General features: G+C 36.3%; 1 protein-coding gene across 4 annotated transcripts in view; it reads right to left on the reverse strand.

The window, feature by feature from the left end:
* Window positions 1-2,523: 2,523 nt before the first annotated feature.
* The window catches only part of EDEM3 (ER degradation enhancing alpha-mannosidase like protein 3), a 68,846-nt gene continuing 43,720 nt past the window's right edge, over window positions 2,524-27,649 (reverse strand). Inside the window, exons 13-21 of one of the 4 annotated variants that reach the window (XM_027611159.2) lie at window positions 27,520-27,644; window positions 23,012-23,177; window positions 22,549-22,703; window positions 21,461-21,614; window positions 19,229-19,420; window positions 17,744-17,909; window positions 14,408-14,593; window positions 13,091-13,138; window positions 2,524-6,474 (exon numbers count right to left, since the gene is read on the reverse strand). In XM_027611159.2, coding sequence (XP_027466960.1) covers window positions 6,065-6,474; window positions 13,091-13,138; window positions 14,408-14,593; window positions 17,744-17,909; window positions 19,229-19,420; window positions 21,461-21,614; window positions 22,549-22,703; window positions 23,012-23,177; window positions 27,520-27,644 — 1,602 coding nt within the window. In that variant the 3' untranslated portion in view covers window positions 2,524-6,064. Of the gene's footprint in view, window positions 6,475-13,090; window positions 13,139-14,407; window positions 14,594-17,743; window positions 17,910-19,228; window positions 19,421-21,460; window positions 21,618-22,548; window positions 22,704-23,011; window positions 23,178-27,519; window positions 27,645-27,649 lie in introns of all 4 variants that reach the window. The other 3 variants (XM_027611158.2, XM_027611161.2, XM_027611160.2) reach the window with 3 other exon arrangements.

Genomic DNA, 27,649 nt, shown 5'->3' on the forward strand with positions numbered 1-27,649 from the left:
AGGTTGCAAACTGGAGGCCTTTGTTGTCACATCTATTTCAACCTGAACGGCGTTTAAGATGAAATTTCACCTAGTTTTCTTGGCTTTTCTCAAATATTCGACAATAGAGCCACACGGAACCTACATTCTTGCGTAGCAAGTTTGCTGGCACCGACTCTTTGGGGGTTTCAGATTATTTGCCAACTTTCTCCTTGAAATAATCTTTTCTTCTGGTTTTTGTAACCCTGCTCTGTCCTCATTTTCCTCCTCCCTCTCTACCCGCCCTTTTTTATTGTTTTATACAAACCCCCCCTCCTATTGCCTTAAATGCCAGCGATCTCAGGGCCCTGTTTTAGATCTTCTCTTCTCCCTATTCCACATACTCCTGATCAATCTTTTGAGTCCCAGCTATGCCGTTGTAAAGGAGAAAATCTTTTTCCCTTCTTCCCTTCTGGGTTCTTTGGCTGGTCTAATAACTAAATTGACATAAGACAGATTAACAAGAGAAAAGCAAATTTAATTTTGTATGTACGGGAGTCCATAAAAATACGAGATTCAAAGAAGTGACCAAAGCAGACAGCTTTGTTATACTTTTTAGACAAGGAAGTAATACATTTGTGAAGAATTAGCAAGACAAAAGGGTTTGGACTTGGTGTAGCAAAGTAGTGAAAAAGTAACAAGGTTTGTTAAACAGCTCTCTCTGCCCTAAATTCCCTCTCTTTGGTGATAAGGATGCCTCTAGCCTCCGGTAGCGGGAGGGTACCTTCACATGGCAGACTTATTTCCTCTTTTCAGGGGGACAAAGGAAGGTCAGACTGTCCTTTTTGCACTGGCTGTTTCTTAAGTAACTTTAATTCAAAATAATCAATTTGCCAAAAGTGACATGTTTTGGGGTGGCATATTCTGCTGTCCTTCATTGCTTATACCCATGAGAGTTTGATGACACATCAGGGACTTGTTGAATTATGCAGAAGCACAAGATGGGGTTCTGGTGTGATATTTTTCTTTTTCCCTTTTATCCTTTAACTGAGCTAGGCTGTTTTTATTCTTAAGATCATACTGCTCGTTTTGGAAACTTAGGAAAACAGATGAAGTTCTAAGTAAAGAAATAGAAATCGCCTGTAATCCTGAGATAACCACTGTTAATGTTTTGGTTAGAGACTTCTACACCATGCTCATTTCCATCACTATCCTCTCTTACTGTAAGTTTTTCTTCATAACTCATTGTCTTATTTACTATTTTCTTATCTTCTTTGCTATGTGTTGTCTACTGCCCCAGACAACGCCTAGCACACAGGAGGTGCTCAGTAAGTCTTTATTGAAATATGAGTCTTTACATACACAGGAGTTGAGATCATATATATACAGTCCTAGATTTTTCCTCATTTAGCTTCATACTCCCATCTTGCCACTGACTTAAGCATTTCTCTGTCATCTGGGATGACAAGGGCATTCTTTTATGAATTAAGAAAATCCCCAAGAGTCTATCAGTGGCCTCCCATTTACTTCTTCACTGAAGATGAACACTACAGACCTCCAGCCTTATTAAAGTAAATCAAAAGCAAAGCTTTGGGAACTATAAATTTTACTAGCAGGTAGATGCTGTATTCTATACTGTTCTCAACCCTTAAAATACTTAGCTTCTCTTAGTAGAGAGAACTCTTAAGTTTGCTTTTACCCAGGAAAGAAAGGCAACCTCCCCCTTGAAATCTTCCAAGAGATGCTATTAGACCCTTTGAACTCTTCCTGAAATAGTGGTCCATTGTCCTTGGGGAATGGAGGCATGCTGACACCAGAATTATGTCCAGAGAACCTGAGAATGGATGCTACCATTTCTAAACTTCAACCCCAAACGGGGAGAAAGTGGTCAGGTGGGAAGGTACTGGCTGAGCAAAAGGTGAACAGAAACTAACGGGGGTGTGAGAAGGGGTAAGGACAGAGAAAGGGAGAAGGTACGTTGAAAGGAGCATGGGCTCGGGGAAATAGACCAGGGCTCCCATCCCATTGCCCAGTCACCAAATGTGGGACTTTGAGTGAGATGCTTAGAACTTCAGGTCTCAATATACTCATCTTTAAAGAAAGCAATTATCAATAGGTAATAGTAATAACGAACAGACCTTTCAAGATGTCTGTGCTCAGAAACACTGGAACAGTACAGATGAAAAGCACAATATCACAGTATCTGGAAGTGGCTGCTAAAAGGAAGTGGCCTCACTGGAATTAACAGGAGAGGCTAGGGATCCTTTGGATGACGATTATCAAAAGAACTTATTTTATTAAGTAAACTTGAAACATAAACACGTTACCAATATTGACACTGTGAATTATTAACTCTTATTTCTGCTCTGAAGGTCCTTGGCACTATTTAAGTTGTGGAACTCTTCAATGTTTGTTTCTATACCCTAAGTTGTCCCCAGATTTACTCCCCTGGGGTAAAATGAAAATTAAAGGGAAGACAGAGTAGTGAAAAAAAATTCTTTTAAAAAATACCAAAGTATAAAGATAGGCAAAGTGATGCTAAAAATCCAAATTAAAACTAGACCAGAATATTTACATATTTTATTAAATCTTTACAATCAGTAATTATAATCAAATACAATTATATACAAGGATTATATACATTTTGCCCAGACTTTTACATCACAGTACAGAGTTTCCCTTAGAAATATTGTATACATTTATCACCAAACAATAAAATCCAACAACAGTAGTGTTACAGCACCTGTTAGTACAGACATCTTTTTCATAAATTACATCATAAGAAAATATACGGCTGTAAATTGGGCTTTTAAAAATGTCTTTTATAAAATCTGAACATACAATATTTCATTCACAGAATGTTTTTTTTTCTATGTTCTGACTGAAGCCTTGTGCATAAAACGACCAGTTGGAATATTTACTAAATCAGCTCCCCTCCACCCCCTACCTCCAAAATTATAAGCACTACCTGAATTACTTATGCTGAGCTTCCTTTACGATGAATCTGGCATGGGGTTTGGTGAGAGAACAAATGCTGGTTTTATTGTAAAAAGGGCTATGATGGTAATTCAAATTTTTAAAAAATTCTCAAAAGAATAATTATATTAGAAATTAAAATCAGAGAGCGCAAAATTTTTCATTTTATTAATACTGTGAAGAAAAAGGGGAAAGTATAATGTCAAAAAACAATTTGTTCTGAAACAAGAATTGTATTCTTGTTGGAAGCCTATTAAAGGTTAAAAAGAAAAATAAAAACCACCTACCCAACAAAATATCCCATCCTAAACATATCCAGTAAATTACAATTCTGTCACACTTACAAATTTATGGAAAAATTATTGCAAATTAGGGCGTTATCATTTCAATGGACTTTCATGAGCAGAAAAAACTACAGCTATTTTTTAGTAGGTAAACAAGTTAAGTTTTAAAACTTGAAAATACCTGAATTAAATACTTGCTCTAATATCTAACTTTTCATTTTCAGATAAAATCCTTACTTGATTACACGTTTGTAAACATTGTATAAATCCTTCTTAGTCAAACAATTTTATGGCTGTGGTGATCACTTCAGCTCTGTTTCTATGCAGTCAACATTTAACTGAGGTAGACCAGATGTTTCTAAAATTCAGGATCTCACAGAATCCCCTGAATATTTAGGAAGTAAATAAAATGTCTATCAAAGGTATTTTAAAAACAAAATATTAAAAAAAAAAAACACCTAATGCTGTTGGAATTGTTTAATGAACTCAAAAATAACTTCATGGCAGTAAGTCAAATAAGAATGTATAGAGTTAATGATAATGTTAAGAGTTTTGAAGCTGAACATTACACCTTCTTAACTAGGGAAAAATCAAGTATGATTCCTTCTGGGTGTTAAGTATAACTTGTTAAATTTTTTGCCTCTTTTTTTTTTTTTAAAGGATGCACGTTTCTAAAAAAGTGAACATTTTGCTTCTAGACTTCAGTGAATGGCAACAACCCCCCCTACCGGCCAAAGGCAGGGAGAGTAATAAGCTGGCTCTCGTATACCATGAGATCTTCACTGGCAAAAAACTCATGTGGTTTTGATTAACTTAGAAAAGTTGGATTTAGACAACAATGGCTCTGAGTTACAAACACAAAATCAAATCAATGTATATAAGGCTTCTGTAATCAAAGTCTTAGAGGAACATCTGCTCCTTTTCTCCAAGCCCCAGTCCTATAAATCAAGGCAAGTAATTAAGCTTCAGCTATTTTGGCAGCTTTGCAATTAATATGAACAAAGCACTATGTCTATCCTTCCGTATACTGTATGCATTATAGTTCTATCTTCTTACACCAAATTTCACATGCAAAAAGACTAAAATATCCATTTTAGTGTCAGGTTTAATTAAGGGCCAATAAAGGTCTTATACTACTACTTTTGCCCACCCTCCCCCCCAAATAGTGAATTCTCTATTAGTTTTATTACTCATTGACCCAATTACATTTAGCTGGAATTTTTGAAAGCAGCTATTTATCCCCTTATAAAAGAATATGTTTACCTGGGATCTAAGACATACTGTACATGAATATACATAACTACAATACAGCACTGCTCTTTTAACAGCTCCATATACAGTTTAAGTTCATCAGTACCTCAAAACCGTGTTTTAAGAAAAGATTATTATGTAATGTCACGGTAAAGAGAAAGAAAATTAAGTCTCACAAATATTCCTTTAGAACTGATTAAGTTTTAAAAAATAAATAAAATGAGTAAAAACATGATTTCAACTACAGGGCTGTCTACAGGATATCAACAACAGTTTTTAAAACTTAAATGTGGCCAGCACCAGACTGCCACCAAAAAAAAAAAAGGAAAATAAATTCTCATTAAGCTATATGGCTATATGTTAGTTGCTACTGTGTAAGTTTCTTACACAGGTTACCATAGATTAATTTTCAAGTCCATGTCAGAAGGAATATCTGTTAAAAAAAAGTTTAAAAAAAATCTTTAAAAACCATGATTCAACAGAAAATGTGACAGACTCCCTAGGTGCATCTTTAGAAACCATAGTTTCAAAGATGAAAAACAGTTGTTTCCCTAGGATTTTTAGATCACTACCACAGTTTTATTATGGCTCCCTAAGATAGAAAAATGGAACAAAATGTATTCAGCTATTGGCGATATGGCCCTTGTGGCTCAAATTGCATACTAAACATGGGATGGAGTAAGGCTGATGGCTAGAGGTAATCACCTCTAAGAGAAATGAACTGGACAAGATTTATAATTTACCCGACAAGGATACAACTTTAAGTTCCATTTCAGAGTAGTCACGGCTTTCCCTACGGAAGGCCCAATGGCAAGTTCATATTACTTTATAGTTTCTCCCTTGTTCCATTTTTCGTAAGTATTAAGTAACCAATTTCCATAATATATGACCTTTTTACCTGGTCCCAATGATTAATCTTTATGCAAAGAACTCACTGAGAAAGTACACTGGCTTCACCTTTGGTTTAAATGAAAAGGACATTGTTAAGAGAGAAAAAAAATCAAGTCATCTTGATCATTTGTTACACAATGAAGCAAGTGAAAGTGATGAGCAAAGGCTGTTTTCCCCATAAATGCATTTGCTTCATAACCACTTAGGTCACTTTGAGTGTTTTTGTGAAGGCAGCATAACCAGAATGCCCACAATACTCATATGTCTTTTCCCCAAAGAGCCTCTAACCCCAAAACCAAGAAAGCCGCACTTCCTTTAATTAGAAAGCTATACAAAATACCTGTTCTCCACCATTAACTGAATTTGTTTCTGGTCTATCCAGAGACTGCAGAAATCTGGTTCCTAGGAATGCCCAGCAATCTTTTCCTGGCCTGAGGTGCTGCAGGGTGGTGCGATGCTGTCACAGGGTGGGGGTCAGGGTGGGGGAGGGGCTGTGAGTTTCCATTTTGAATGGGACAGTTTTAAGCAAGGTCAATTCTAACACAGCATGCTCCAGATTCCTATGATAACTATCTCAGTCAGAACGTGGTTGCTCATCACCATACTTAAAGACTCCCATTAGAGAGCCTGCTTAGTATCTGGATGTCTATGAACCACAGTTTGCCTTTTCTTTTTAAATACCTACCACCAGATTCTTTAGTGAGTCATAGTTCATCTTTCTCCATCATTTCAAATGCTTCTATATCTTCATTCCAGTCTGCTAATATGGAGTCTATAGGCTGGACCTTTTTACCCCAGCTAACATTAGGACTGGAATCTTCCTCAGTTTCTGATTGTTCTTGAAGTTGGTTATCTAAATCTGTACATTCACCATCAAGACTTGTAGTCTCGTGGTTTTCCATGGGGTTAGAATTCTGTTCAGAAGCAGAAACACTTGCAGCATTGTCCGTATCTGCGGGAGATGATGATTCTGGTTGCGAATTTAGAAAACTTTCCTCAGGAGACTCTTGATCAACCAAATCAACCTCCTGAGAACTTGATGTAATCTGTTCAGCACTCTGATTCTGAGAGTCATTTTCAGAGGATGGTTGTTCTTCGTTTTCCATTTCAGGATCTGTAAATGAAAGAAACAAGCTTCATGCTACTTTCCCACTCAAAATATTTACTATCACAGTTTTAAGAACATATTGGTTGTTGCAATAGAATGAAGAAATAAAAGAGAAAGAAAAGCATGTTAATGCAGAACAGTGAACATTAACATTGAAGAGTAAAAGTACTGCCTTCGAATAATAATGTAATCATTTTCCCTGTATATGCATTTTGCAAAATGTGACAGTACAAAATAAATATTCTTCCAAACTGAAAGGAATGACTCTAATAACTGTAAGACTGCCTTTAATGGGGATTAGCAAATGCTAAGAAATACACTAAATAATATTATTAAAGTGCAAATAAATTTGCACTCTGTCTAAAATTTATTGTTAAGTATCTAAATTCAGGAAAGCTTGTATATGAGAACATATGAAGTAGAATAAATTTTAAATAGCACTTCTATGTTTTAAGATAATATTCTTCTGAAAAGTGAAATTCCACTCAGTAAGCCATGAGAATGCTGATAATACAAAATTATGGATGATCTGAGGGTATTAATGTGGTTAGATAAAATATTTTCATAAAGACAAGCAAGAACTGAGATTATTTACAAAACCTGTATTTCATTATTGTGGGTCTATGAATTATAAGCTATCATTTTCAAATCCACTGGAAGGCTCAAGAGTAGGCTAAAGCTCTTGTACTGAATGTAGAGTGACCCCACTAGAGGCATTCTGTTTCGGGTTCCTACAAGAACGCACGTAAACGGCACTGATCACACTGACGCCCTGTGGCCTCCTCCCAGGCTCTGTGGGCAGTCAGAATATAGGCCCTGAGCGTCCTCTCTCGGTGTGGCAGGCATTGTGCAAGGGGCTCGGGATAAAATGAGGCAAAACCAAACACCAGACCTGCCCTCATTGATCTTTTAGTCCAGTTGGGGAAAACATTTACAAATAATCACACAAAATAAACAGAAAACTCTAACTGTGACATGTTTTGTGTTGCTAGGAAAGCTTACGGGGAATAGGAAAGAATAAGGAGAGTTGAGGGTTTCCTTCAGAAAGTGACACTTGAGCTGAGATTAACCAGAAAAACTAAAGGAAGCAAGCATGCAGGAAGGTACAGAGAGGTGCATTTATGTACATCCTGATGAAGTAGGATTACTGACTAGGGAAGTTTAAGTTCTTGGGGCCTGGGGAGGTCCCCACACTCTCTCTCTTCTAAGCTGTGGAAAAGGTATACTTTAACTCAGCAATGAGGAAAACCAAGGCAGGGACCAAAGAAGAGAACACAGGAGCTGGTCACTCATTTACACTAGGCTACCCTAAGTTCAAGGGAAAACAAAAAGGAAAACCTTCAGGTTTTTTCTAGATTGTATTAATCTGGTTTAGAAGTGTAGGAAAAGGTGTAGTACTGTCTCATCTAGTAATAAAAATTGTGCTTTTGGCAAAAAATTACCATAGGGATACATATTATGCAATATATTTTGGAAATCTAGCTAATACAATGATAAGAAAACAGAAAAGCCAGTGTAAATACAGGAAAAGAATAGATCAAACTGTATTTTTAGACTGTGTTGTATGCTTAAACTCAAAGCGACTCTTAATTTTTAAAAATACCATTAAGATAATAAAAGAACTTGAGGAGGGTAAAAGTAAGATAAACAGGCAAATAACCTCTCTAGAGTAACAACTGGTTAGAAATAAAATTAAGTACCCTTTTCATAATAAAAAACTGTAAAATGATTAAATTTATTATGAAAGATACAAGACCTACATTACTCAATACCATAAAAATTTTTTTTAAAGATTTTGTTTATTCATTTGACAGAGATAGATACAGCGAGAGAGGGAACACAAGCAGGGGGAGTGGGAGAGGGAGAAGCAGGCTTCCCGCTGAGCGGGGAGCCCGATGCGGGGCTCGATCCCAAGACGCTGGGATCATGACCCAAGCTGAAGGCAGACGCTTAACGTCTGAGCCACCCAGGCGCCCCCTCAGTACCATAAAATTTTAATGAAAACATAAAACAAGATCTGATTACATTTACAAGTAAGTGTATATTCCTGGATGGAATGTTATTATTTAACAAAAACTTCCTATTTATACATAAAGCATATAACTATCCAATTCCAAAATGAGCCCCATTTCTACATTTTTTTGTTTTCTTTTGGGACGAGATAGAACTATTTGGAAGTTCGTATGGAAGATTATACATCGAAGAGAAGTCAAGAAATTTTGAAAAGAATTAGTGAGAAGAGAGTTGCCTTATCAGGTATCAACATGCATTCAAAACAGCAAACTTTTATTATTGGCATAGGAGTGAACAGACAGATTAGTGGAAAAGAAGAGCAAGTCTCGAAACAGAGGAAATATATAAGACTATCTGATAGCTAGCCAAGAGGCGGCAATCAGGAAAGTAAAGACGGTAGATGGAGAAACAGAAAAGGCAAGGAAGGAGTTAGTGTCTGCCACACTGCTTCACAGCTTTATTCTACGGTGCGGGTTAGCACTCCGTATGGAGCATCAGAGTCCTCAGAGCATTAACAACTACATCACTGAATTCAGGAATGGTGTATCGGAAACACAGGAAGCATAAAAATGAAGAAAATCTCATGATGCAAAGACAAGAAAATGATTAAGTTTTAATAATAAAAGGACAAGGGAGCCTTGGCAAAGACCTAAGAGACTGGATGTTCTACAATCATTCATTTATCTGTATAGCCAGCATTTGCTGCAAGCCCGGATAACAGAGATAAGAGCAGGTAAAGAAGCAGGATGTAATATGAATGTCAAAGTAGAACTATATTAAAGAGTCCCTGGGGGTGCCTGGGGGGGCACAGTCATTTAAGAGTCCAACTCTTGGTTTTGGCTCAGGTTGTGATCTCAGGGTCGTGAGATCGAGCCCCACGTCAGGCTCTGACTCAGCATGGAGTCTGCTTGTCTCCTCTCCCTCTCCCTCTGCTCTCTCTCTAAAATAAATAAACAAATCTTAAAAAAATACACCCTTAGACGAACCACGAGAGACTATGGATTCTGAGAAAACAAACTGCGGGTTCTAGAGGGGGAGGGGGGAGGGGGATGGGTATTAACGAGGGCATATTCTGTGTGGAGCACTGGGAGTTATGCACAAACAATCATGGAACACTACATCAAAAACTAATGATGTAATGATGTATGGTGATTAACATAATAAAATAAAGACACCCTTAAATTTTACCTATGAGAATAAGAGAAAATTCCATTAAAATGGTGGTATTTATTTTTTTTTAATTTTTTAAAGATTTTATTTATTTATTTATTTGACAGAGACAGCACAAGCAGGAGGAGCAACAGAGGGAGAAAGAGAAGCAGGGAGCCTGACATGGGGCTCAATCCCAGGACCCTAGGATCATGACCTGAGTCAAAGGCAGATGCTTAACCAACTGAGCCATCCAGGTGCCCCAAAAAGGTAGTAATTAAACTGGGTATTCAGGATGGCTAAATTTCCTCAAAGAGGAAATGGGCCATGGGGGTGCAGATAGGGATGGATAAGCATTTCAAAAAAGGGAAGAGATGTACAAATGCATGAGATGCAAAGCTGCACGAGAAAACATGCCGGGTTGTAGAAGGGGTGCAGGTAAGTATCGATTTGGCTTAACAAGAATGTTTCAGATGCTCCTTTCCAGGCAGAGAGGTCTGCATACATATTAAATTTTGCAGTTCAACTTTAGGGCAGATTCACCCCAATCAAGTTCAATGGGGGATAATCTTGGGAAAAGTTAACACTGCTAGACTTAAATCTTGAACAGTTCAAACCATGGGACCTTTCTTTTCTTTCCTACATTTTCTCTGTCCACCTCTTTATCAGGTAGATATAAATATAGGAGTAGCTCTGAAAACATCAGTCTACAGCTCTCAAGGCAATATAGGCCTACCCTGTAAACTGAAAGCATGATAACATATGGAACCTTTAAAATGCTGATTCTTTTCCCCCTGAAAATACTACTGAGAACAGGAAATTGATTCTGAATTATAAACTGTTTCAATCTGAATCTAAATGTAACAGTACAGTGTCATTTGTTGGTGAGCACAGAGCTGGAATAATTTTTAAGATTTTATTTATTTATTATTTATTTGACAGAGAAAGACACAGCGAGAGAGGGAACACAAGCAGAGGGAGTGGGAGAGGGAGAAGCAGGCTTCCCGCGGAGTGGGGAGCCCAATGTGGGGCTCAATCCCAGGACCCCGGGATCACGACCTGAGCCGAAGGCAGACGCTTAATGACTGAGCCACCCAGGCGCCCCTGGGCTGGAATAATTCTTAAAATTTGGAAAGGTGGAACACATGAGAGACATATTAAAACTTCCACGGATAGTGAATTGTGCAAGACTGTTGAATCACAGATCTGTACCTCTGAAACAAATAATGCAATATATGTTAAGAAAAAAAAAAAAGAAGATAGCAGGAGGGGAAGAATGAAGGGGAGTAAGTCGGAGGGGGAGATGAACCATGAGAGACGATGGACTCTGAAAAACAAACTGAGGGTTCTAGAGGGGAGGAGGGTGGGGGGATGGGTTAGCCTGGTGATGGGTATTAAAGAAGGCACGTTCTGCGTGGAGCACTGGGTGTTATGCACAAACAATGAATCATGGAACACTACATCAAAAGCTAATAATGTAATGTATGGTGATTAACATAACAATAAAAAAATTAAAAAAAAACTTCCACGGATACCTCAACTTTTAGAAGTAGGACTGGTCTGACCTGAGGAAGCAATATTTCCACTTGATAAATTTCTAATGCTTTACTTGTGAAGAAGAATGTGTAATGAGATAGCTGAACATTTTTGCTAGCAGATAGGACTACTGCAGATATTTCTATATTAATGGCTGGGACTTCTCATCAGAATAAGAAAGCGAGAGTGGGAGTAGGGGTTTGTTCTGGGGCTTCTATTTTCTGTATCAACATGTGGGAAGAATTGCTCAATCAAAACTATGTGACTTTATAAAGGAAGTATGTATTTGTGGAATGAGATTTTTAAAGAGTAATCTGGAGGACATGTTACTGTTCAGATTTTAAGGATGCTAATTATTTGGGGTTACTTATATAATCCTACCTAGTACCCTTGATGGTACAGTATGGTTCATACATAGCTGGGAGACTTAAAAAAAAAAAAAAAAAGAGGTACATTCTTAGTGTTGTTCAGTGTTTCTCAAGTGTAGCTGAGTGTAATTACCTGGGATGCTTGTTTACAATGTCAGATTCTGGTCCCCTGCCTTCAGAGAGTCTGATTCAATATTCTGGAGTAAGACTCAGGAATCTACACTTGTAACAAAAGCATCAGCATCAGCTGATGCAGAAAAGAAACACTGGGGCATGCGGTAATGGCACAGGATAAATTAATGACAACACTCCAGACATCAACTTCTTAGGATATTTTCCTAAGTGAATAAAGTAGCTGATTTAATAAAACTATTACTGAGTTTCTGTTATACTGATAATTTTGTTACATTGACTTTGTTAATGCAGTTGTACAATATTTGAAAGAGCTACATAAAAAGGGGAGTTTTTAAAGACTTTTTGTCAAAAGATCACTCTGTAACACAATCACAGCTCACTAACTTTAGAGACCAACAAAACTTTTAAAAATATATCATTTACATAAAGCCCTTTTACTGCACGGTCCTTAAAAGAATACTCTTCAGATAATATTTTTTATACAGTAATCCCCCCTTTTCCACGGTTTCCCTTTCTGACATTTCAGTTACCCACAGTCAACCGTGGTCAGGAAGCAGATGACCCTCCGCCTCCTGACACAGCATCAGAAGGTCAATAGCAGCCTAATGCTAGGTCACACTGCCTATGTCATCATTCCCCTCACTTCATCGCATCACGTAGCATTTTACCATCTCATATCACCACAAGAAGGATGGGTATAGTACAGTAAGATATTTTAAAAAGGCCAGATTCCCATAAATCCCATTACAGTATATTGTTATAACTGTTCTGTTTTATTATTAGTTATTGTTATTAGCCTTTTATTGTGCCCAACTTATAAATTAAACTTTATCACAGGTATGTATGCATAGGAAAACATGGTATACACACAGAAGAGTATACTATCCACAGTTTCAGGCATCTACTGGGGGGTCTTGGAATATATCCCCCAAAGATGGGGGGTGGGGGGACTACCTGTAGTAGAATTTACCTTTTTCTCTTATTTTCTCTGTATGAGAAGCATATGCTTTACTGACCTTGTAGCCCTAATCCCACGTACCCCTACACACGTACAAGTTTTTAAAACAAGCTGATATTTTAAATACTTTACATTATATTCGAATAAAAGTGATCAAAAGTAATACATGCCAAAACAACACTGTCTTTGTTAGACTGACTCTTACATGGACTAGTGAATTCATCTATATTATATGGATATATAATTCACAGGATTTGTTATGACAGGAATAAAGAATTATTATTGTGGGACAGCTGACTAGACATGAAAATAATCTAATTACATTAAGCCAGATATTACCATGTATCCACTGAAACAAATTATATATATATATATATTTTGCACATGCATGTGTATATATACACATGTACACATACATATATACATATATATAATTTAAAGCTTATTAATACAAGATACTTACTACTATTAATAATGTAGCTTGGAATCATTTTACCTTTTAATATTGCTGCTGAAATTCCAATGGTAGCACAAAATAGGGGGGAGAAAAGTAAAGGCATTAAAGAGTTATATGGAGTAATAATTTGCCTGTGTTTGATGTGCCTAAATGCATATATGTAGGAGAGAAGGTCTGAGGTGAGAAAAAAGACTTAGGAAAAAAAAAGTCAGGAACACAGGAGGATTTAAGAAGATTAGAAATCCTTTCTTTTCTGTTCCAGTTTTATCTATACATCCTTACATACATGCATCCTACTCACTTCATTGCTCTTAAATAGTGGACACGTGGAAGAATCTCAAAGAAGAATAAAGTAACACAAGAAGATAAAACACTGATTTCGCTAGTACTAGATTATCGCTAAACTTTTTTTACTATTTCACTTGGAAGTTACACTGAATTGAATCAGTTACCTCCCTAGCTGTCAGACAAACATCCCCAGGGATTCAACAACCCTGCACAAATCCCATAGCTTTAGCCATTTACAGGTAATGAGAGAAGTACAGTTCTCTCTCCAGACGCCTCCAGTGGATAAGGAGGACTGCTCCCACAAGCAGGATGGCAGTCTATGTCTGATGGGTCACCTTCCCTCACTTCTGCACTATCCCTGGGTGTCAAACTAAAAAAGAGTACTAGTAAGACCTTGTATTTATACAATAATTTGGGTTTCAAATAGCTTTCAAGTTACTAACAAACATTTTGGCCTAACGAGGACTATATATTGTCACGAGTTAAGGCATGGCTACCCTGTTCTTCAGACATCAGCCAGTTGTAACTCTTGTAACTTAAAAATCCCTATGTGATAAACTTACATCTCAGTGGATAGAACCTGCTAGATTTTTATTGCCTTCACCAAGACAGTGGTCATTTGATTATTGGTGGCCTGCTCAAACCCAACTACTATTATATTGTATACAATACCATTTGATACAATCTTTTTATTCTTTATAAAAGAAATGTAAGATGCAGTATCAGCAGAACTGAATGGTGAACATTTGTGGATATTTAAATTGACTCTCTTGATATATTAACTGTATTTTTATCACTGGGCAGAACCACAGCAAAAGTGACAAATGACATAAAAAATACAATTCTAAAAACATCCTAAGTCAGCAAAGCAAAATAAATGTTTTAAAACGCTTACTTCCAAAAGAAAAATATTTTTTGAAACCATCTTCTATTTTACCAGTAAACCAAAAATAACTTTTTGTAACTCATTTTTGTTATCAAACTAGTAAAATTAATGCTAAGCTGTGTAAAAAACACATGAGTTTCTACCCTTACCTCTATCTTTTGCTTTGTCAGAAAGGAGCACTTCCACCTCCTCATACTCCCGGATGGCATCCAGTATGATACTTCCTTCTTTACTGAATAAGAATAGCATGGGGATCTTGATGTCATCTGTGTCTTTTCCATCACCTGCCATCTGGAACAGAGGGGCAGTATCACTGCTGCTCCCCTCATTGTCATCTAGCCAGAAAATGAATACAGCAAACATAAAAACATCTGTCCATTAAAAAGATCTATAGACCAATCTTTACGATTTTTCCCATTGGCGGCATTTACTTTATGCATCAAGAATCATAAAAATTAACATACTTTTAGAGCTCACTAATTCCACTTCTAGAAATTTATCCTGAGGGAAGAACTCAAAACAAGCAAAATGATCTATGCACAAAGTAGTTTACTGGAGTGCTATTTATAATTGTGAATAACTGAACTATTATAAGTAAATTATAATTAACTACTTGATGCAACACACAGAAAAGCGGAATATTATTACATGAAAAAAGGAAAACACAAAATTCTATGATTATGACTAAAAACTTCCATATGCTTATGAAGAAGCCTAGAAATAGAAACATTCAAAGACTTGGCTTACAATGATAGAACTATGAATGAAATTTCATTGCTGTTTAAGATTTCCTTTAATGGCATTTACCAAACTATTAATTGATAGTTCTTGTTTCTCAACTGTTCACAAAGAAGAATGATGATCGTGGTTTCTCCTCTCTAGGTTGAGGTAAACACCACTGTTCTTTTACTCTGGTGAGGTAACTGCAGTAGGACCGCTAAATACTGTTTTACTGGCAGGGGCCGGTCACGCCCCCCCTCTAACCTCACAAGCCAGATGAGAAGCCTGCCTGTCCCTTCTTGGAGAGCTTGCTCTGATAGGCCCCGCTAAGTGGAGAATACCATGTAGGACCCACCTCCTTAGCAATAACTGACTGGATAAAGCATGGCCACCTGGCTCTCAGTCTCTCTGGAGGCCCCGGAAGTGGCACACAGAAAGACTGAGTTTCAGTTAGCAGTGGGTAGTGATCTAGTAAGGTGACACAGACTCAGGGCTGAGGCTGTAATTTTAGAATAACCTTTTTGGAACTAACGAGCAAAGAGGGAGCAAGCTGGTGAGAAGCTGGAGAACGAAGCAGAACTGCAGAGATGCAGAGAAGAGAGTCTAGGAAGACCCAGAGATAAGAGAGAGATATGAACAACTCTACTAGCTATCATGGTTCCTGATGATTTTTTACTCAGCTGAATTTCTTACTCTTGCATTCAATTAAAATAATCCAGCTCCATGTAGTAAATAAACCTCCCTTCTTAAACCATCTTAAATCAATTACTGTCTTACAGCCAAATGATTATTTCTAAGATAATTTTTACTTTTAGTACTTGCAATAAAAAAACACCTAAGGCCTAATTTGCTCATTTATATACAATGAAAACCAGCAAAACCAAACAAAATACTTCATCAGAAATAAAAAACATAGGGAAAGAAAAGAAGTTATAATACAAGAAAGTTTCCCTTTAAAAATGAAATTTCCTGAGAGTAAGGACCATTGCCTCTTATTTGCTTACCCACTGAACTCAATAGAGGATTCTGCTACTAATAGCTACTAAAGAAAACAAACTTGACTTGACAAACCTTGCAGAGTGTAGAATACCATGAGAATTAGACTTATAGGGAAAATCTAAACTATTCCATATGTGTTCCAGCCTTTATATATTTTTTAATCTTGGCAAAGAGGTGTTCAAAATGATAGTGATGACAAGCTATTAAATTCTTCAATAAAAGAAATCTCAGTGTGGAAAATAACCAAGGATGGAGAGGTTATTTAAGTTGGGCAGCAGCAGTCTTTTTCTGTAATTGGCCAGGGAGTGGATATTTTAGGCTATGCAGTTCTTCTCCACTCTATTACTGTTGCTCAAAAGTAGGCATAGACAATATTAAACAGATTGGCATGGCTGTGTTCCAATAAAACTTATTTACAAAAACAGGCAGTGATGTGGACTTGGCCTACAGGCTGTAGTTTGCCAAGTGCTGATTTAAGTTATTAAGAAGAATTTCTCCTAATACTTACTTAACTATGAAATCTATGTACCCAATAAATCAACACTGGAGTACCCGTATAGGATAAGCAAAAAAGAAAAGTAAATACTTCTTTTCACTGAAATAAATCCTAGTATTGTAAATGCCTTAATTTTTATTTACCTTGAACTGAAAAAGGAAATCTATACTAGTAAGAAAGAAAAAATTCAAAACAGATTTCCCCCGTGAGAGAAGCCATAAAAACTTAACTTCATCATTAGAATGTGACCTCAGGTTTTATAGTTCTGAATATTTAAAGCAAAGAAAAATTTGGGGCACCTGGGTGGCTCAGTCAGTGAAGTGTCTAACTCTTGATTTCGGCTCAGGTCATAATCTCAGGGTTGTGAGATCGAGCCCCGCATGGGGCTCCCCACTCAGTGGGGGAGTCTGCTTGAGATTCTCTCTCTCTCTCTTCCTCTGCCTCTCCGCCCCTCCACCCCACTCTTTCTCTCTAAAAATAAATACATACATCTTTAAAAAGAAAAGAAAAATTTATATTTTCCCTGGCAGTCATGGCATGCTTATTATAAGTGATTGCCTATGAAAACTAAAACAGCAGAACACACTGGTTGAAATACAGAGGTAAAATGATTTGAGTTTGTAATTTGAGTGGAAAAAGACCTGAGGAAATAAAAATTTGCTGGCAACTAGTGCTTATACCTATGATATGTAAACGATTATGCTAAGAAATTTTATATATATTATCTTCAAACCTTACAACCACCTAAAAGATATTTACTACCACTTATTACTAGAGCTCAAAAAATATTCTACTGAACAAACTGATAAACTAAATCTGGGCCAAGGTTACACCACAATTTTGTGGAAGAGCCAGGAACTGCACCCCAATGTATTTGACTCCAAAGCCTGCATCTTTGTGGAGGAATGGGTATTTTTAATGGCTTCCCACTGGAGGTGGCAGGGTGTAATTCTTGCCCTTAGAGGGCTTTGGATCTGAAAGCACATTTTCTTATTCATGGTGTTGCGTCCTTTGGGGTGGTATCCCCACGTTCACACCTGTCCCCAAGTACTTTTTCTGGCATTAATATACAGAAACCCGAATCTACACTTTCAAAAAAGATATACAACACACAGAAGTTATTAAGAGAGTCACTGGATTACCTATCCATTATGCTGTCTAGTGAAGTAAAAATAATATGATGAATTCTGCTAAAATTTTGACAAATACAAGGAAAAATCCTAAAAATGATCTCCTCCTAGTCAACACAATGACACAGAGGACTACTCACCAATAACAATGCCACCAATGGCACCAGCATTCTGAATGTTGCGTGCCTTTTCTGCAAACATGCACTGTCCTCTTTGTATCAGAGCGATTTTTCCCATCACTGCCTCAGGGTTAGTAAGCTCTGAACAACCATTATATGGTTTACTGCTTGCAACAAATCCTCTTGTCTGTCAGAAATAAAAGTAACTTAAATATCCTTTTATCTTCTCAAATCATTATCTAGTCAATACAATTCACTATCTAGAGCTTTAAATAGACCTTACTTCTTTTCTAATAACATATCCAGTACATATTAGCATAAGTTTTTGTTTTGAACATCTCGCATATCATAGTACCCAACCAACATTTTACTGTGCTCTGCAGTTTATAAAGCATTTTTACATAAATTACTAAATCTCATCTTTATAATGACTCTAAGAAAAATAATACATATAATATCTCCATTTTACATATGGGGAAACTGAGACCCGGGTTACATAATTTGCTCAAAGACACAGTGTTAGTAAGTGGTAAAGTTGGAATTTGTAGGCAGATTCACCTTGTACCCATACCCACACTTAAAACAGCTGGGAACCACTTTTAAAACCATCACTTGCAGCCAGAAAAATTTTTGAAAGAGGGAAAAAATGGATTTAGTCTACATGAATCTGCAAGCAGTTCTCTTCCCAGAAAAATTAAATCCACCAGAGAACGGATTTTAAAGATACCAATGTAAAGGTACTTTAATATCCCTCTCTCTCTGAGAATGCAAACTCCACAAGGGCATGATCTGCACTCGCTTTATAAACATGATAGATAGCTAACATCTAAAATAGTGCCTAGAATATAGTAATACTAGGACTCAAAAAAGAGTTGCTAAATGGATGAGTCAATCTATAAACCTTTACAGCTTTAAAATACACACACAAAATAGGTCTCAATTAGGGGGAATGGAGTTCAAAGAGTATTGGCTTTAGATTATCAGGAGACTTGGGTCTGGTCCCAACTCTGCAACCAATTAGATGAACTTGTGAACTGTTTAGCAATGTAGGTCTTTGTTTCCTACGTTAAAACTAAGGGGCTGGGCTAGCTTAGTGGTCTTCCAAGTTGGCTCGGTGGGACCGCAGTGTCATGCTCTCCACAGCTACCTGAGCCAGAGCACCTCTGCTTTTAGCTGTGTTCTACCTTAAGGCTCCAAGCTGGATTTTTGTTCAACGAAAGGTTCTAGTAGTTGTTAAAAAGTCCAAAAAACCATTTACCAAGAATTGGACAGTATCTGAACAATATTTTAAGTAAAATTCTATAAGCATGTTGTATACATAAATTATGAATCAAAATTTTCAAGATATGCTTTTAACTTTAATCTGGGAGAATGAATATTTGGGTTTTAATAGATTAAATATTTAGGTGTAATAAATTAAAACTACTAAATTAGACTAAGTAATTAGACAATACTTACACAATACCTTACATTCAATTTCAACAAGCATATTGTAAGTGTACACACCTCTTTATGTTTAGACAGATCTAGCCCAAACTGAGCTGGTCCAGCAGTCAACACTACCCTGCCAAAAAATGGGTGGGAAACAATTTGTACAGCTCGTGGAGGTAGCTGCTGTTCTTTTTGTTGCTGACTTGAGAGTTCAATCATCTCCTGCATGAACCTCAACCCATCTTCAGCATCAATTGAACTAGCAGCCTAGGAAAAAAACAGATTAATTTTATCCTTTCGAAATGAAAACTTTCAACTTTTTGAGGTCTTAAATACTATTGCACTATAATCTACTCTAAAATTTCCCCTTTTGGTTTCAGTCTCTATCAAATATTTATGGCCTGATTTGTCCTAAAAATATTACTTCTGGAAATATTTTCTGAAAGTAAGATTTGTAATTTTTTCAATGTCTCTTTCACTGTTCTACAAACCACTTCTGATATGAATTGAGAATTGGACTTCCACCAAATGCTGAAATGCTTACTTTGCTTGATTTTTCCACTGCTTCTCCTTTTAAGAAATAAACCTCATACTGACCCATACTTCCCTTCTTTGGAATTATGAACCAGTAATCACACTAAATTCAAAATATATGTATCAGGCATCTATTAAGATCCCAGCACTTAGACTAGGAACTGGGGAGAGTTTCACTGTAAGAAGTTTGTATCTAGAGGATACAGACATGTACTTTTACCTATGATAAAATTCTCAAGTGGGAAACTAGACTAGCAGCACAGACAAGGGAATGATTGATTCTGCCAGTGTGGATCTGAGAAATATTTAGAATGATATTTGAATTGAGTCTTCACAAAGGAAAAGCTGAAGAATGCCTGACTATAGTGGAAAAAAGGTGGATTCCTGACACTTAACAGGAAGTTAATTGGACTTGACAGGAGTTAGAGGATAAGAGAGAACAGAGAGGAGCTGGGAGACAAAGACAAGTTTAAGTCTATCTGGATATGTCCAGTTTTGGTGACTTAAGAGATGATGTTAGGTCTACTGAGATGGCAAACAAAAAGGAGGAGAGACGGACTGAGGTGGGGGCAGGAAGAGATAATTAATTCAGGTTTGTAAAGACTGAGACTGAGATGCAGACACATGTCATACATATGACAGGCAGATTAAAGCTGAATTTAAGAGTAAAGTTAGGAATCAGGGTTACCTATGTATATCTAAGAAATCACGTGTACAAAGACGACAGCTGAGCTTATAGAAACAGATGTGACTGTTGAAGAAGAATATAGAGAGAAGAGAGTACAATCCAGATTCCCCGGTAGTGCCTACGTTGAGTGGTTGTGCCAAAAAAGGAAAGTTCCAAAGGAACCCACAAAGCAATGAACAGAAAAATAGGAAAGATGGATATTGCTGGAATGCCCTGAAAGCCAAGAAAGGGGTATGTTTTAAAAAGGGGGTCAACAGTTACAGAAAAATTCAATCAAATAAGGACTAAGAGGCCACTGGGTGGTAGTTATGTCATTGGTGGTGTAAGTGAAAGTAATGTCATTAGAGAGGCTGCTCCCACTACTGCGAGGTGATAGTAAGTGAAACATAAGAAAGCAGGCAGAAGACTCTTTAAGAAAGGATGGATGTGACAACAGAGATGAGAAAGAAATCAGAAGGAAAACTAAGGTTGTGGGAAGGCTGAATTTGAGATTAAGGGATATACCAGGTACAGTTACACATTGAAATTCTTTAGCAAACTGTGTTTTCTCAGAATCAATGTACTAATAAGGTGAATAAGGTGAAAAATTAAAAGTCCTCCTGTTATGAAAGCTTTTAAAGCAAAAAGCAATAGAATTTTCTCAAAAAGGCATGTTATTTTTCCCAGGCAGAGACAAATACTTACAAATTTTAATTTCCACAATGAATAAAATACTTAGATTCAGTAGCTTTTTGGAAACTAAAATACTGTAAACTACAGAGATATTAAAATGAATTACTAGCTTTTAAGATTTGCTCTAAATAGTGGAAAGACAAGGTGCTGAGAAACAGAAAAATCTGAACTTGAGCCCTACATCTGACTATCTTGATTTAAGCAAATTACCCAACCTACTTGTGATTTGATTTATACTATGAAGGAGCTGAATTACATGGCTTTCCAAGATACTTCCAAGTCCTAAAATTCTGATTCTCTAACTTTAAATCATGTATTAAAAGTATTTAGAAAGCCAAATGTCATTATCTTATGAAAGCTGATGAGACCAAAAAGGGCAGAGATGGTATCTAATTAGTACAGCAATGGCTTACTTGGATTGCATGTTGAACCAACTGGACTCTCCCATCTTTGAGGTGAATCAAACTCACCCCCATCTTCTTCAAGATTTCTAAATGTTCAGGGTTAGTGGCCATGAAATCTCTGGCTCTCAGAGGGGGTTTAGCTCCACTCCTGAAACTCTCCTCTCTGCTAAAAGTAATCATAGGCAAGGCTTAAAAAACTACAAATCAGAACTGGGGAAAAACCTAAGACAAAAATAATTTTAGATATTTGCAAAATTGCTAGTTTTAGAACTAGTGAAACTGGAAAAACTGAAAACAGCTGTTTCCCATATATAACTTAGGTTATATAGCTCTCAAATATATTTTACAGTTAACCAAAGCATGTATTATCTACAAGTCTATGTCAGTCGACAGCCTTATAACTATCTGAAAGTACAGAACAGGTTGGCTTGGGGATTTGTTATTGTTGATTTCTTCCTTAAAAACAGGGTTTTCTCCCAATATTTTAAAAGCAAAACAGTACTTCTATCTGTGAATAATAACACTCACTTAAAAGAAATTTTTTTAAAATTTCTTATTGATGGCCTTTCTAATGTAACTATTTGGGAAAAAATGAACTCATTAAGCCAAAAAATAAGTATTTCATCAAAAAATGAAATAAAACAAAAAACTATATTTTCACTAGAAAGAAACTATAGATTAAAGGAAAAATATTTTCTACATATACAATACTTTCTATGTATACATGTGGAAGTATCTGATGAAACTATTCTGTGTAAAAATGAACTACAGAAGTTAAAGACTATTAGTGCCACCCACTGACTATTAATACTTAGTTCATTAAACGAAATAATCACCATAATAAATTTCCATAATAGTTTCCATAATAAAATTTCCATAATAATAAAGATATTACTGCAGAATAAACTTTGTCATCTAACTTTACCAATGAATAATTTTTAATAATTACATATTACAAGTATGTAGTGATAACTACATACTTCAATATGTTTTTGGTCTAAGTGAATGTCTTCTTGGCCGTTATATGTTCCTTACACTCTCTGTCATTTATTAACAATTAACTTTGTTATTAACAAATACAAAATAAGACATCTTACACTCTGATGATGCCTCTAGGACAGCTCTTATCCACCACATTTTTCAAGGGTTCACGAATGCTCTGAGCATACAGTGGGTCATTAGGGAAGAGAATCTGAGTGTTTGGACAAGTCCAATCAAAATTACTGTCATCCAGTTCTGTATATTCTGAGGTCTACAATATAAAACAATGTTACATAAGTAAAAATAATTATTTTACTTAACATTACAGCTTATTCAAATGAAACATTAAGTGAAATCTAAGTGTATACAGGATAAAAGCAACATAATAAAACAAGAATACAGTAAGTATTAAGTGTATACAGGACAAAGCTATAATAAAAGAAAACAAAATAAAATATCAAGTGTACCTTTCCTCTTACCATACACATATTTATTGAATTCTATTCATTGATTACTTTTCACTTGGAAAAATAAACACATAAAAGAGAATAAGACATTTAATTAAAAAACATAACCTACTGTATTCTTCTTAGAGATGCTTTGATTTGTAGTAGAGAGCCAAAGAGGTAACAGATGAGCTTCTGTTGTAAAGATGTAATCTTCTATGTCAAAAATAATGTCTTCTTTATCCGCAAATAACAGGTAAAGATATTTAAACATCTCAGCCAAGAAGAAAGAATCCATTCTAAAATAAAAGGTCACAAATAAATCTAAGAACATAAAAATATTCAATGACAACGATCTGAAACAGAGAGTCAAGGTCAATAAACATGTCTATACCAATTTAGATGTCCAAAGTACTATAGAATCTATCTATTGCCCAGTGGTAGTAGTCTTGACTCCAGGCATATTCCAAGGGAATGAAAAAGACCAGAGGGGTTGCCTACCACATAGGTACACTAAATCTCATCAACAGTACTGACAAGATTTTCCTGTTGGCCTTCCAATGAAGGAGAGTTTTCCATTTCTTCTATAGAAAACTAACAGCAGGGAGGTAATGCAGATAAACTTTACTACTGAGAGTCATACAAGAATTCAATTAATATTAAACTGGACAAAGTAATATAATTTTGACGGAGTTCATTATGTAGCATTTAAGTGATAAACAAGAAGGCTTTAAAGGTAAAGTAAATCACTTACAAAAAATTACATGAAAAAACTACAACACAAAATCACAGGGACTATGATTATAACTTTGTAAATATTTAAATACCTGTCAAGAAGCGAATACAGAAGAAACAAAGGGGATAAAAACATACGTGACTTTATAAATTAATGTTATAATGTTTTAATAAACATTTTAAAGAAAAGCTTTAATAAAATTAAAAGTGGCAAAAAAAGAGCACAGCTGTTAGATAGAGTTATGGTAACATGGAATTTATTACATTTACTCCCAAAGCATCCTAGGTTTTGGCAGTAATAACTTGTAATTTACTGGACAGACTACATAGTTTCACACCTCCAGGCAAGCACAAGTCCCGGCACACAGTAGGCACTCAATAAACATTTACTAAATCAAAAGCAAGTTTTAACAGTATTACTAAAGAATGAACTAGAGATGCAATGGAACATAGAGGTAAAGAAATGGGCTTTGGAAATAGAAAAGACTTTCCACTGACTAGCTGTGTAATCATGAGGATATTATATAAGGACTGTGAGCTTCAGTTTATTCTTCTGGAAAGGACATAATAATAATACATGCCTAACACTGGGGTAAAGACTAAATGAGATACTACAAATCCATTATTTAGCATAGAACCTGGCATAGGTAGGAGCTCAAAAACAGAGCTATCATTATTTTTACTATACATCAATGATGTTTTGTTTTGGAACTTCCAACAACTCACCTGTAATGTTTCAAAACTTTTTTGAACATTTTGTTTGTTAATCTTTTCAGAATAGATAAAACACTTCCTGTCAACCTGCAATATACTTATGATAATTTAACTTTTTCTGGGGGATAGTTATTATCATGAGCAAATGCTAGCTTGAGAACTGTAGACTGATGAGCAGGGTCTTGAGTTTTGGCAAATTCTAGAACTTATTATGAAACAGATGATTTGCAAACACTTAGAATAGAGAAATGGTAAGATCACTACAGTTTGAGTTGGGTAAAGCTAGCAAACTGGGTATCATATCATATAATCTAACTTGTATTAAAAAACCATAAGCATATTATACACAAATGCAAACACATACAATAAAACTGTCTGGAAGACTGTTTATCAAATTGCCAACAGTGGTTATCTTAGGGTGCGTAAGTAGGGAAGTGTCTTAGAAAAGATTTTCATATTCTTTTTGCCATTTATATTCTTTCAGTGATCATTAAGAAACATACAAATATTTCCATTTTGAAAATTGTGTGTGTGTATGCTAGTGAGTCAGGGGACAGCACTGGTAGATCTGTAAGGGAGTAAGCAACCAGACGCAAAGAGCTTGTAACATGAAAGCCCTCAAGTGTCACACCATAAGGTACACTAGTCATGGTCCTAACCAGAGTTCTTCCCCAACAATTTAGATGGAAATTTTTTTAGGTATTCCTTATCTAAATTGCAGGTCTGGGGCGCCTGGGTGGCTCAGTCGTTCAGCGTCTGCCTTCAGCTCAGGTCATGATCCCAGGGTCCTGGGATCGAGCCCCGCATCAGGCTCCTTGCTCAGCAGGAAGCCTGCTTCTCCCTCTCCCACTCCCCCTGCTTGTATCCCCTCTCTCACTGTGTCTCTGTCAAATAAATAAAATCTTAAAAAAAATAAACTGCAGATCACTGAAAACATAATTTAGGTAGTACGTCAGATGACTGGGATGAGATTCAAACTCTCTTTTAGATCTAGAAACACACACGCACACACACAAAACCCAACAAAATCAAATTTTGCTGAGCTAAGGGTAAAGTTCTAAGTTTACACTAAAAAAAAAAACAAACAAAAAAATCACTTGCTCAAAAGCAGGATGGAGAATACCCATTTGTCAGCAGGCCACAATTAAGTAACTGAAGTCAACTGGCCACAAGTTCATTGTGAGTTGAATGTAATAAAGCTGCTAAAAAATTTAAAGCACATCTAGTAACACAGAATGATGAAGATTAGTAGTTCTCAACCTTTTGCTGGGCCAAATGCAGGAGAGATACAATGCTGCCAGGACAAACAGTGAGTTGATGAAGCAGTGATCCTCAATTGGATAGACGGTGTAAACCCACCAGCCGCTCAGAAAATTAGCAACCTCACAACTGTTCTTCAACAGTGATGTTTTGCCAGGCACATCTTGAATATGGTTAATTTTGGACATGATATTTTAAGAGATACTCTATGTATTGGAATGTAATCAGATTGGGGCAAAGGCAGTGGTAAACAGTCTAGAAACAATGTCACATAAGGAATATGTGATAGGGAAAAATAGAATGCTAAATTTAGAAAACTGGAACTCTCTAAATAGAGTAACTCATGCCTTCCTCTGTAATTCCTCAACCTGTTACTCTTTTTTTTTTTTTTTACTACAGCACAAATTACATGGTTGTAATTATTTCTTTACACACTTATCTTCTTCACTAACTACAAGTCAAGGGAGGGCAGGAACAGGTTCTAACTTCTCTTTCCATCCCCACACCCAAGTGCAGTGCCTGGCATACAGTAGGTGCTTAATTATTGTTCCCTGCATGAGTTGCCAGAATAGCGTTGTGTTCAAGAGCCAATCTGCCTTGATAAGAATTCTGTTAACCTTACTAATTGTGTGACCTTAGGTAAGTTCCCCAACCTTTCTGTGCCTTGGCTTCTTCATGTATACAATGAAGATTAAAAGAGAGATTACACTTCAGAGGGCTGTTAAGGTCAAATGAATTAAACAAAGCAGGGGCTTAACTAGAAGAGTGCCCAGAATGTAGGAAGTAGTCAATAAATGTTAAAAATAAATACACAGCCTATCTGCTTTCACTTCTTGCTGGTATCTGCATGCCTACTTCCAAAAACCTATCCATTTCTCATCAGCTATGATCAGGGAAGTAGGTCTCAAGTCTCATTAACTATTATCTAAATACTCTCAAGTGAAGGACTAAGGGACAACTCTGAGTAGATGATGAGAGCTGTGTCTCACCTGCCTCTAGTCCCTCTGCCTGAAATTCCTTTCACTACTTTTTTCTCATCCTTGCTCATCCTTTAAAATACAGAAGCCTCCAAAAACCTTCCAGGGACTGTCAGATCTTAATCTTTAATATGTTTCATGGCACATATACAATGTTGTAACACCTATTTATTTGCCTATTCTCAGTGATTCAAAGATGGAAAAGACATGTCTTCTATCCTTAATCCTCAAAAACTAGTGTAACTCTGGCACATAAAAGACTACATAAACACCTGTGGAATGAACATTTGGTAACCAAATAAACAAACGTTAGTGTTCATTAGAGATGTGTTCCTAGGTTCTGGATGGTTAAAATAATCAGATAAGTAATCCTGGAATAACTGTAATGTTAGTGAATATCACAGTAACCAAAGTATGCTTTTTATAGCTTGAGTATTTCATGCCATCCACATCAATCCAGTATCCGATGAAAGAGAAATTGCCAATGGTCTTTCTTCCCCAGCCTTCCAAATCAGCAACAGAATAAGAATACACACATTAACCAAGATATGCTTTAAGGAATTCTTGACTCAACACAAATCATAATCCAGATCCATCATCGTCTTGATAATTTTTAACATTGTACATAATATAAAAACTATTAACACAGAACCCCCCGCCCCGTTCCTAATACTCCTAATACCAAGGTTCTGATATTTAACATTCATTTATTCATCTGCTTAAAAATCATTTGAGCACCTACTATATGCCAGGCACTATGATAAAAATACAAACTGTTCAAACAATTTTAAATGAGCCTATTCAAGAATTTAAAAAATAAACACAATGAACTACGTTCTGCATCTTCAAGAACCTTTTGTAAAAGCATTAAGCTTATCTGAATTCTAACTAAGAGTTGTATTTTGTGTTGTTTCCGAGTTATCCTGAGGAAAGGGGATGTTAGGAATTGTTTTACCTGTCCTCATGACTTCCAGTACGAACATCCTTCATGGCAGCAAATCCGCAAGGCACTCTAGCATATTTATTTAAATTTTCAATAAGTGTTTTCCCTACTTCAAGGTAGTAAGGATCTCCTGTAGCCTATT

This window comes from Zalophus californianus, chromosome 10 (assembly GCF_009762305.2).
Source record: "Zalophus californianus isolate mZalCal1 chromosome 10, mZalCal1.pri.v2, whole genome shotgun sequence".
NCBI classification, from domain to species: Eukaryota; Metazoa; Chordata; class Mammalia; order Carnivora; family Otariidae; genus Zalophus; species Zalophus californianus.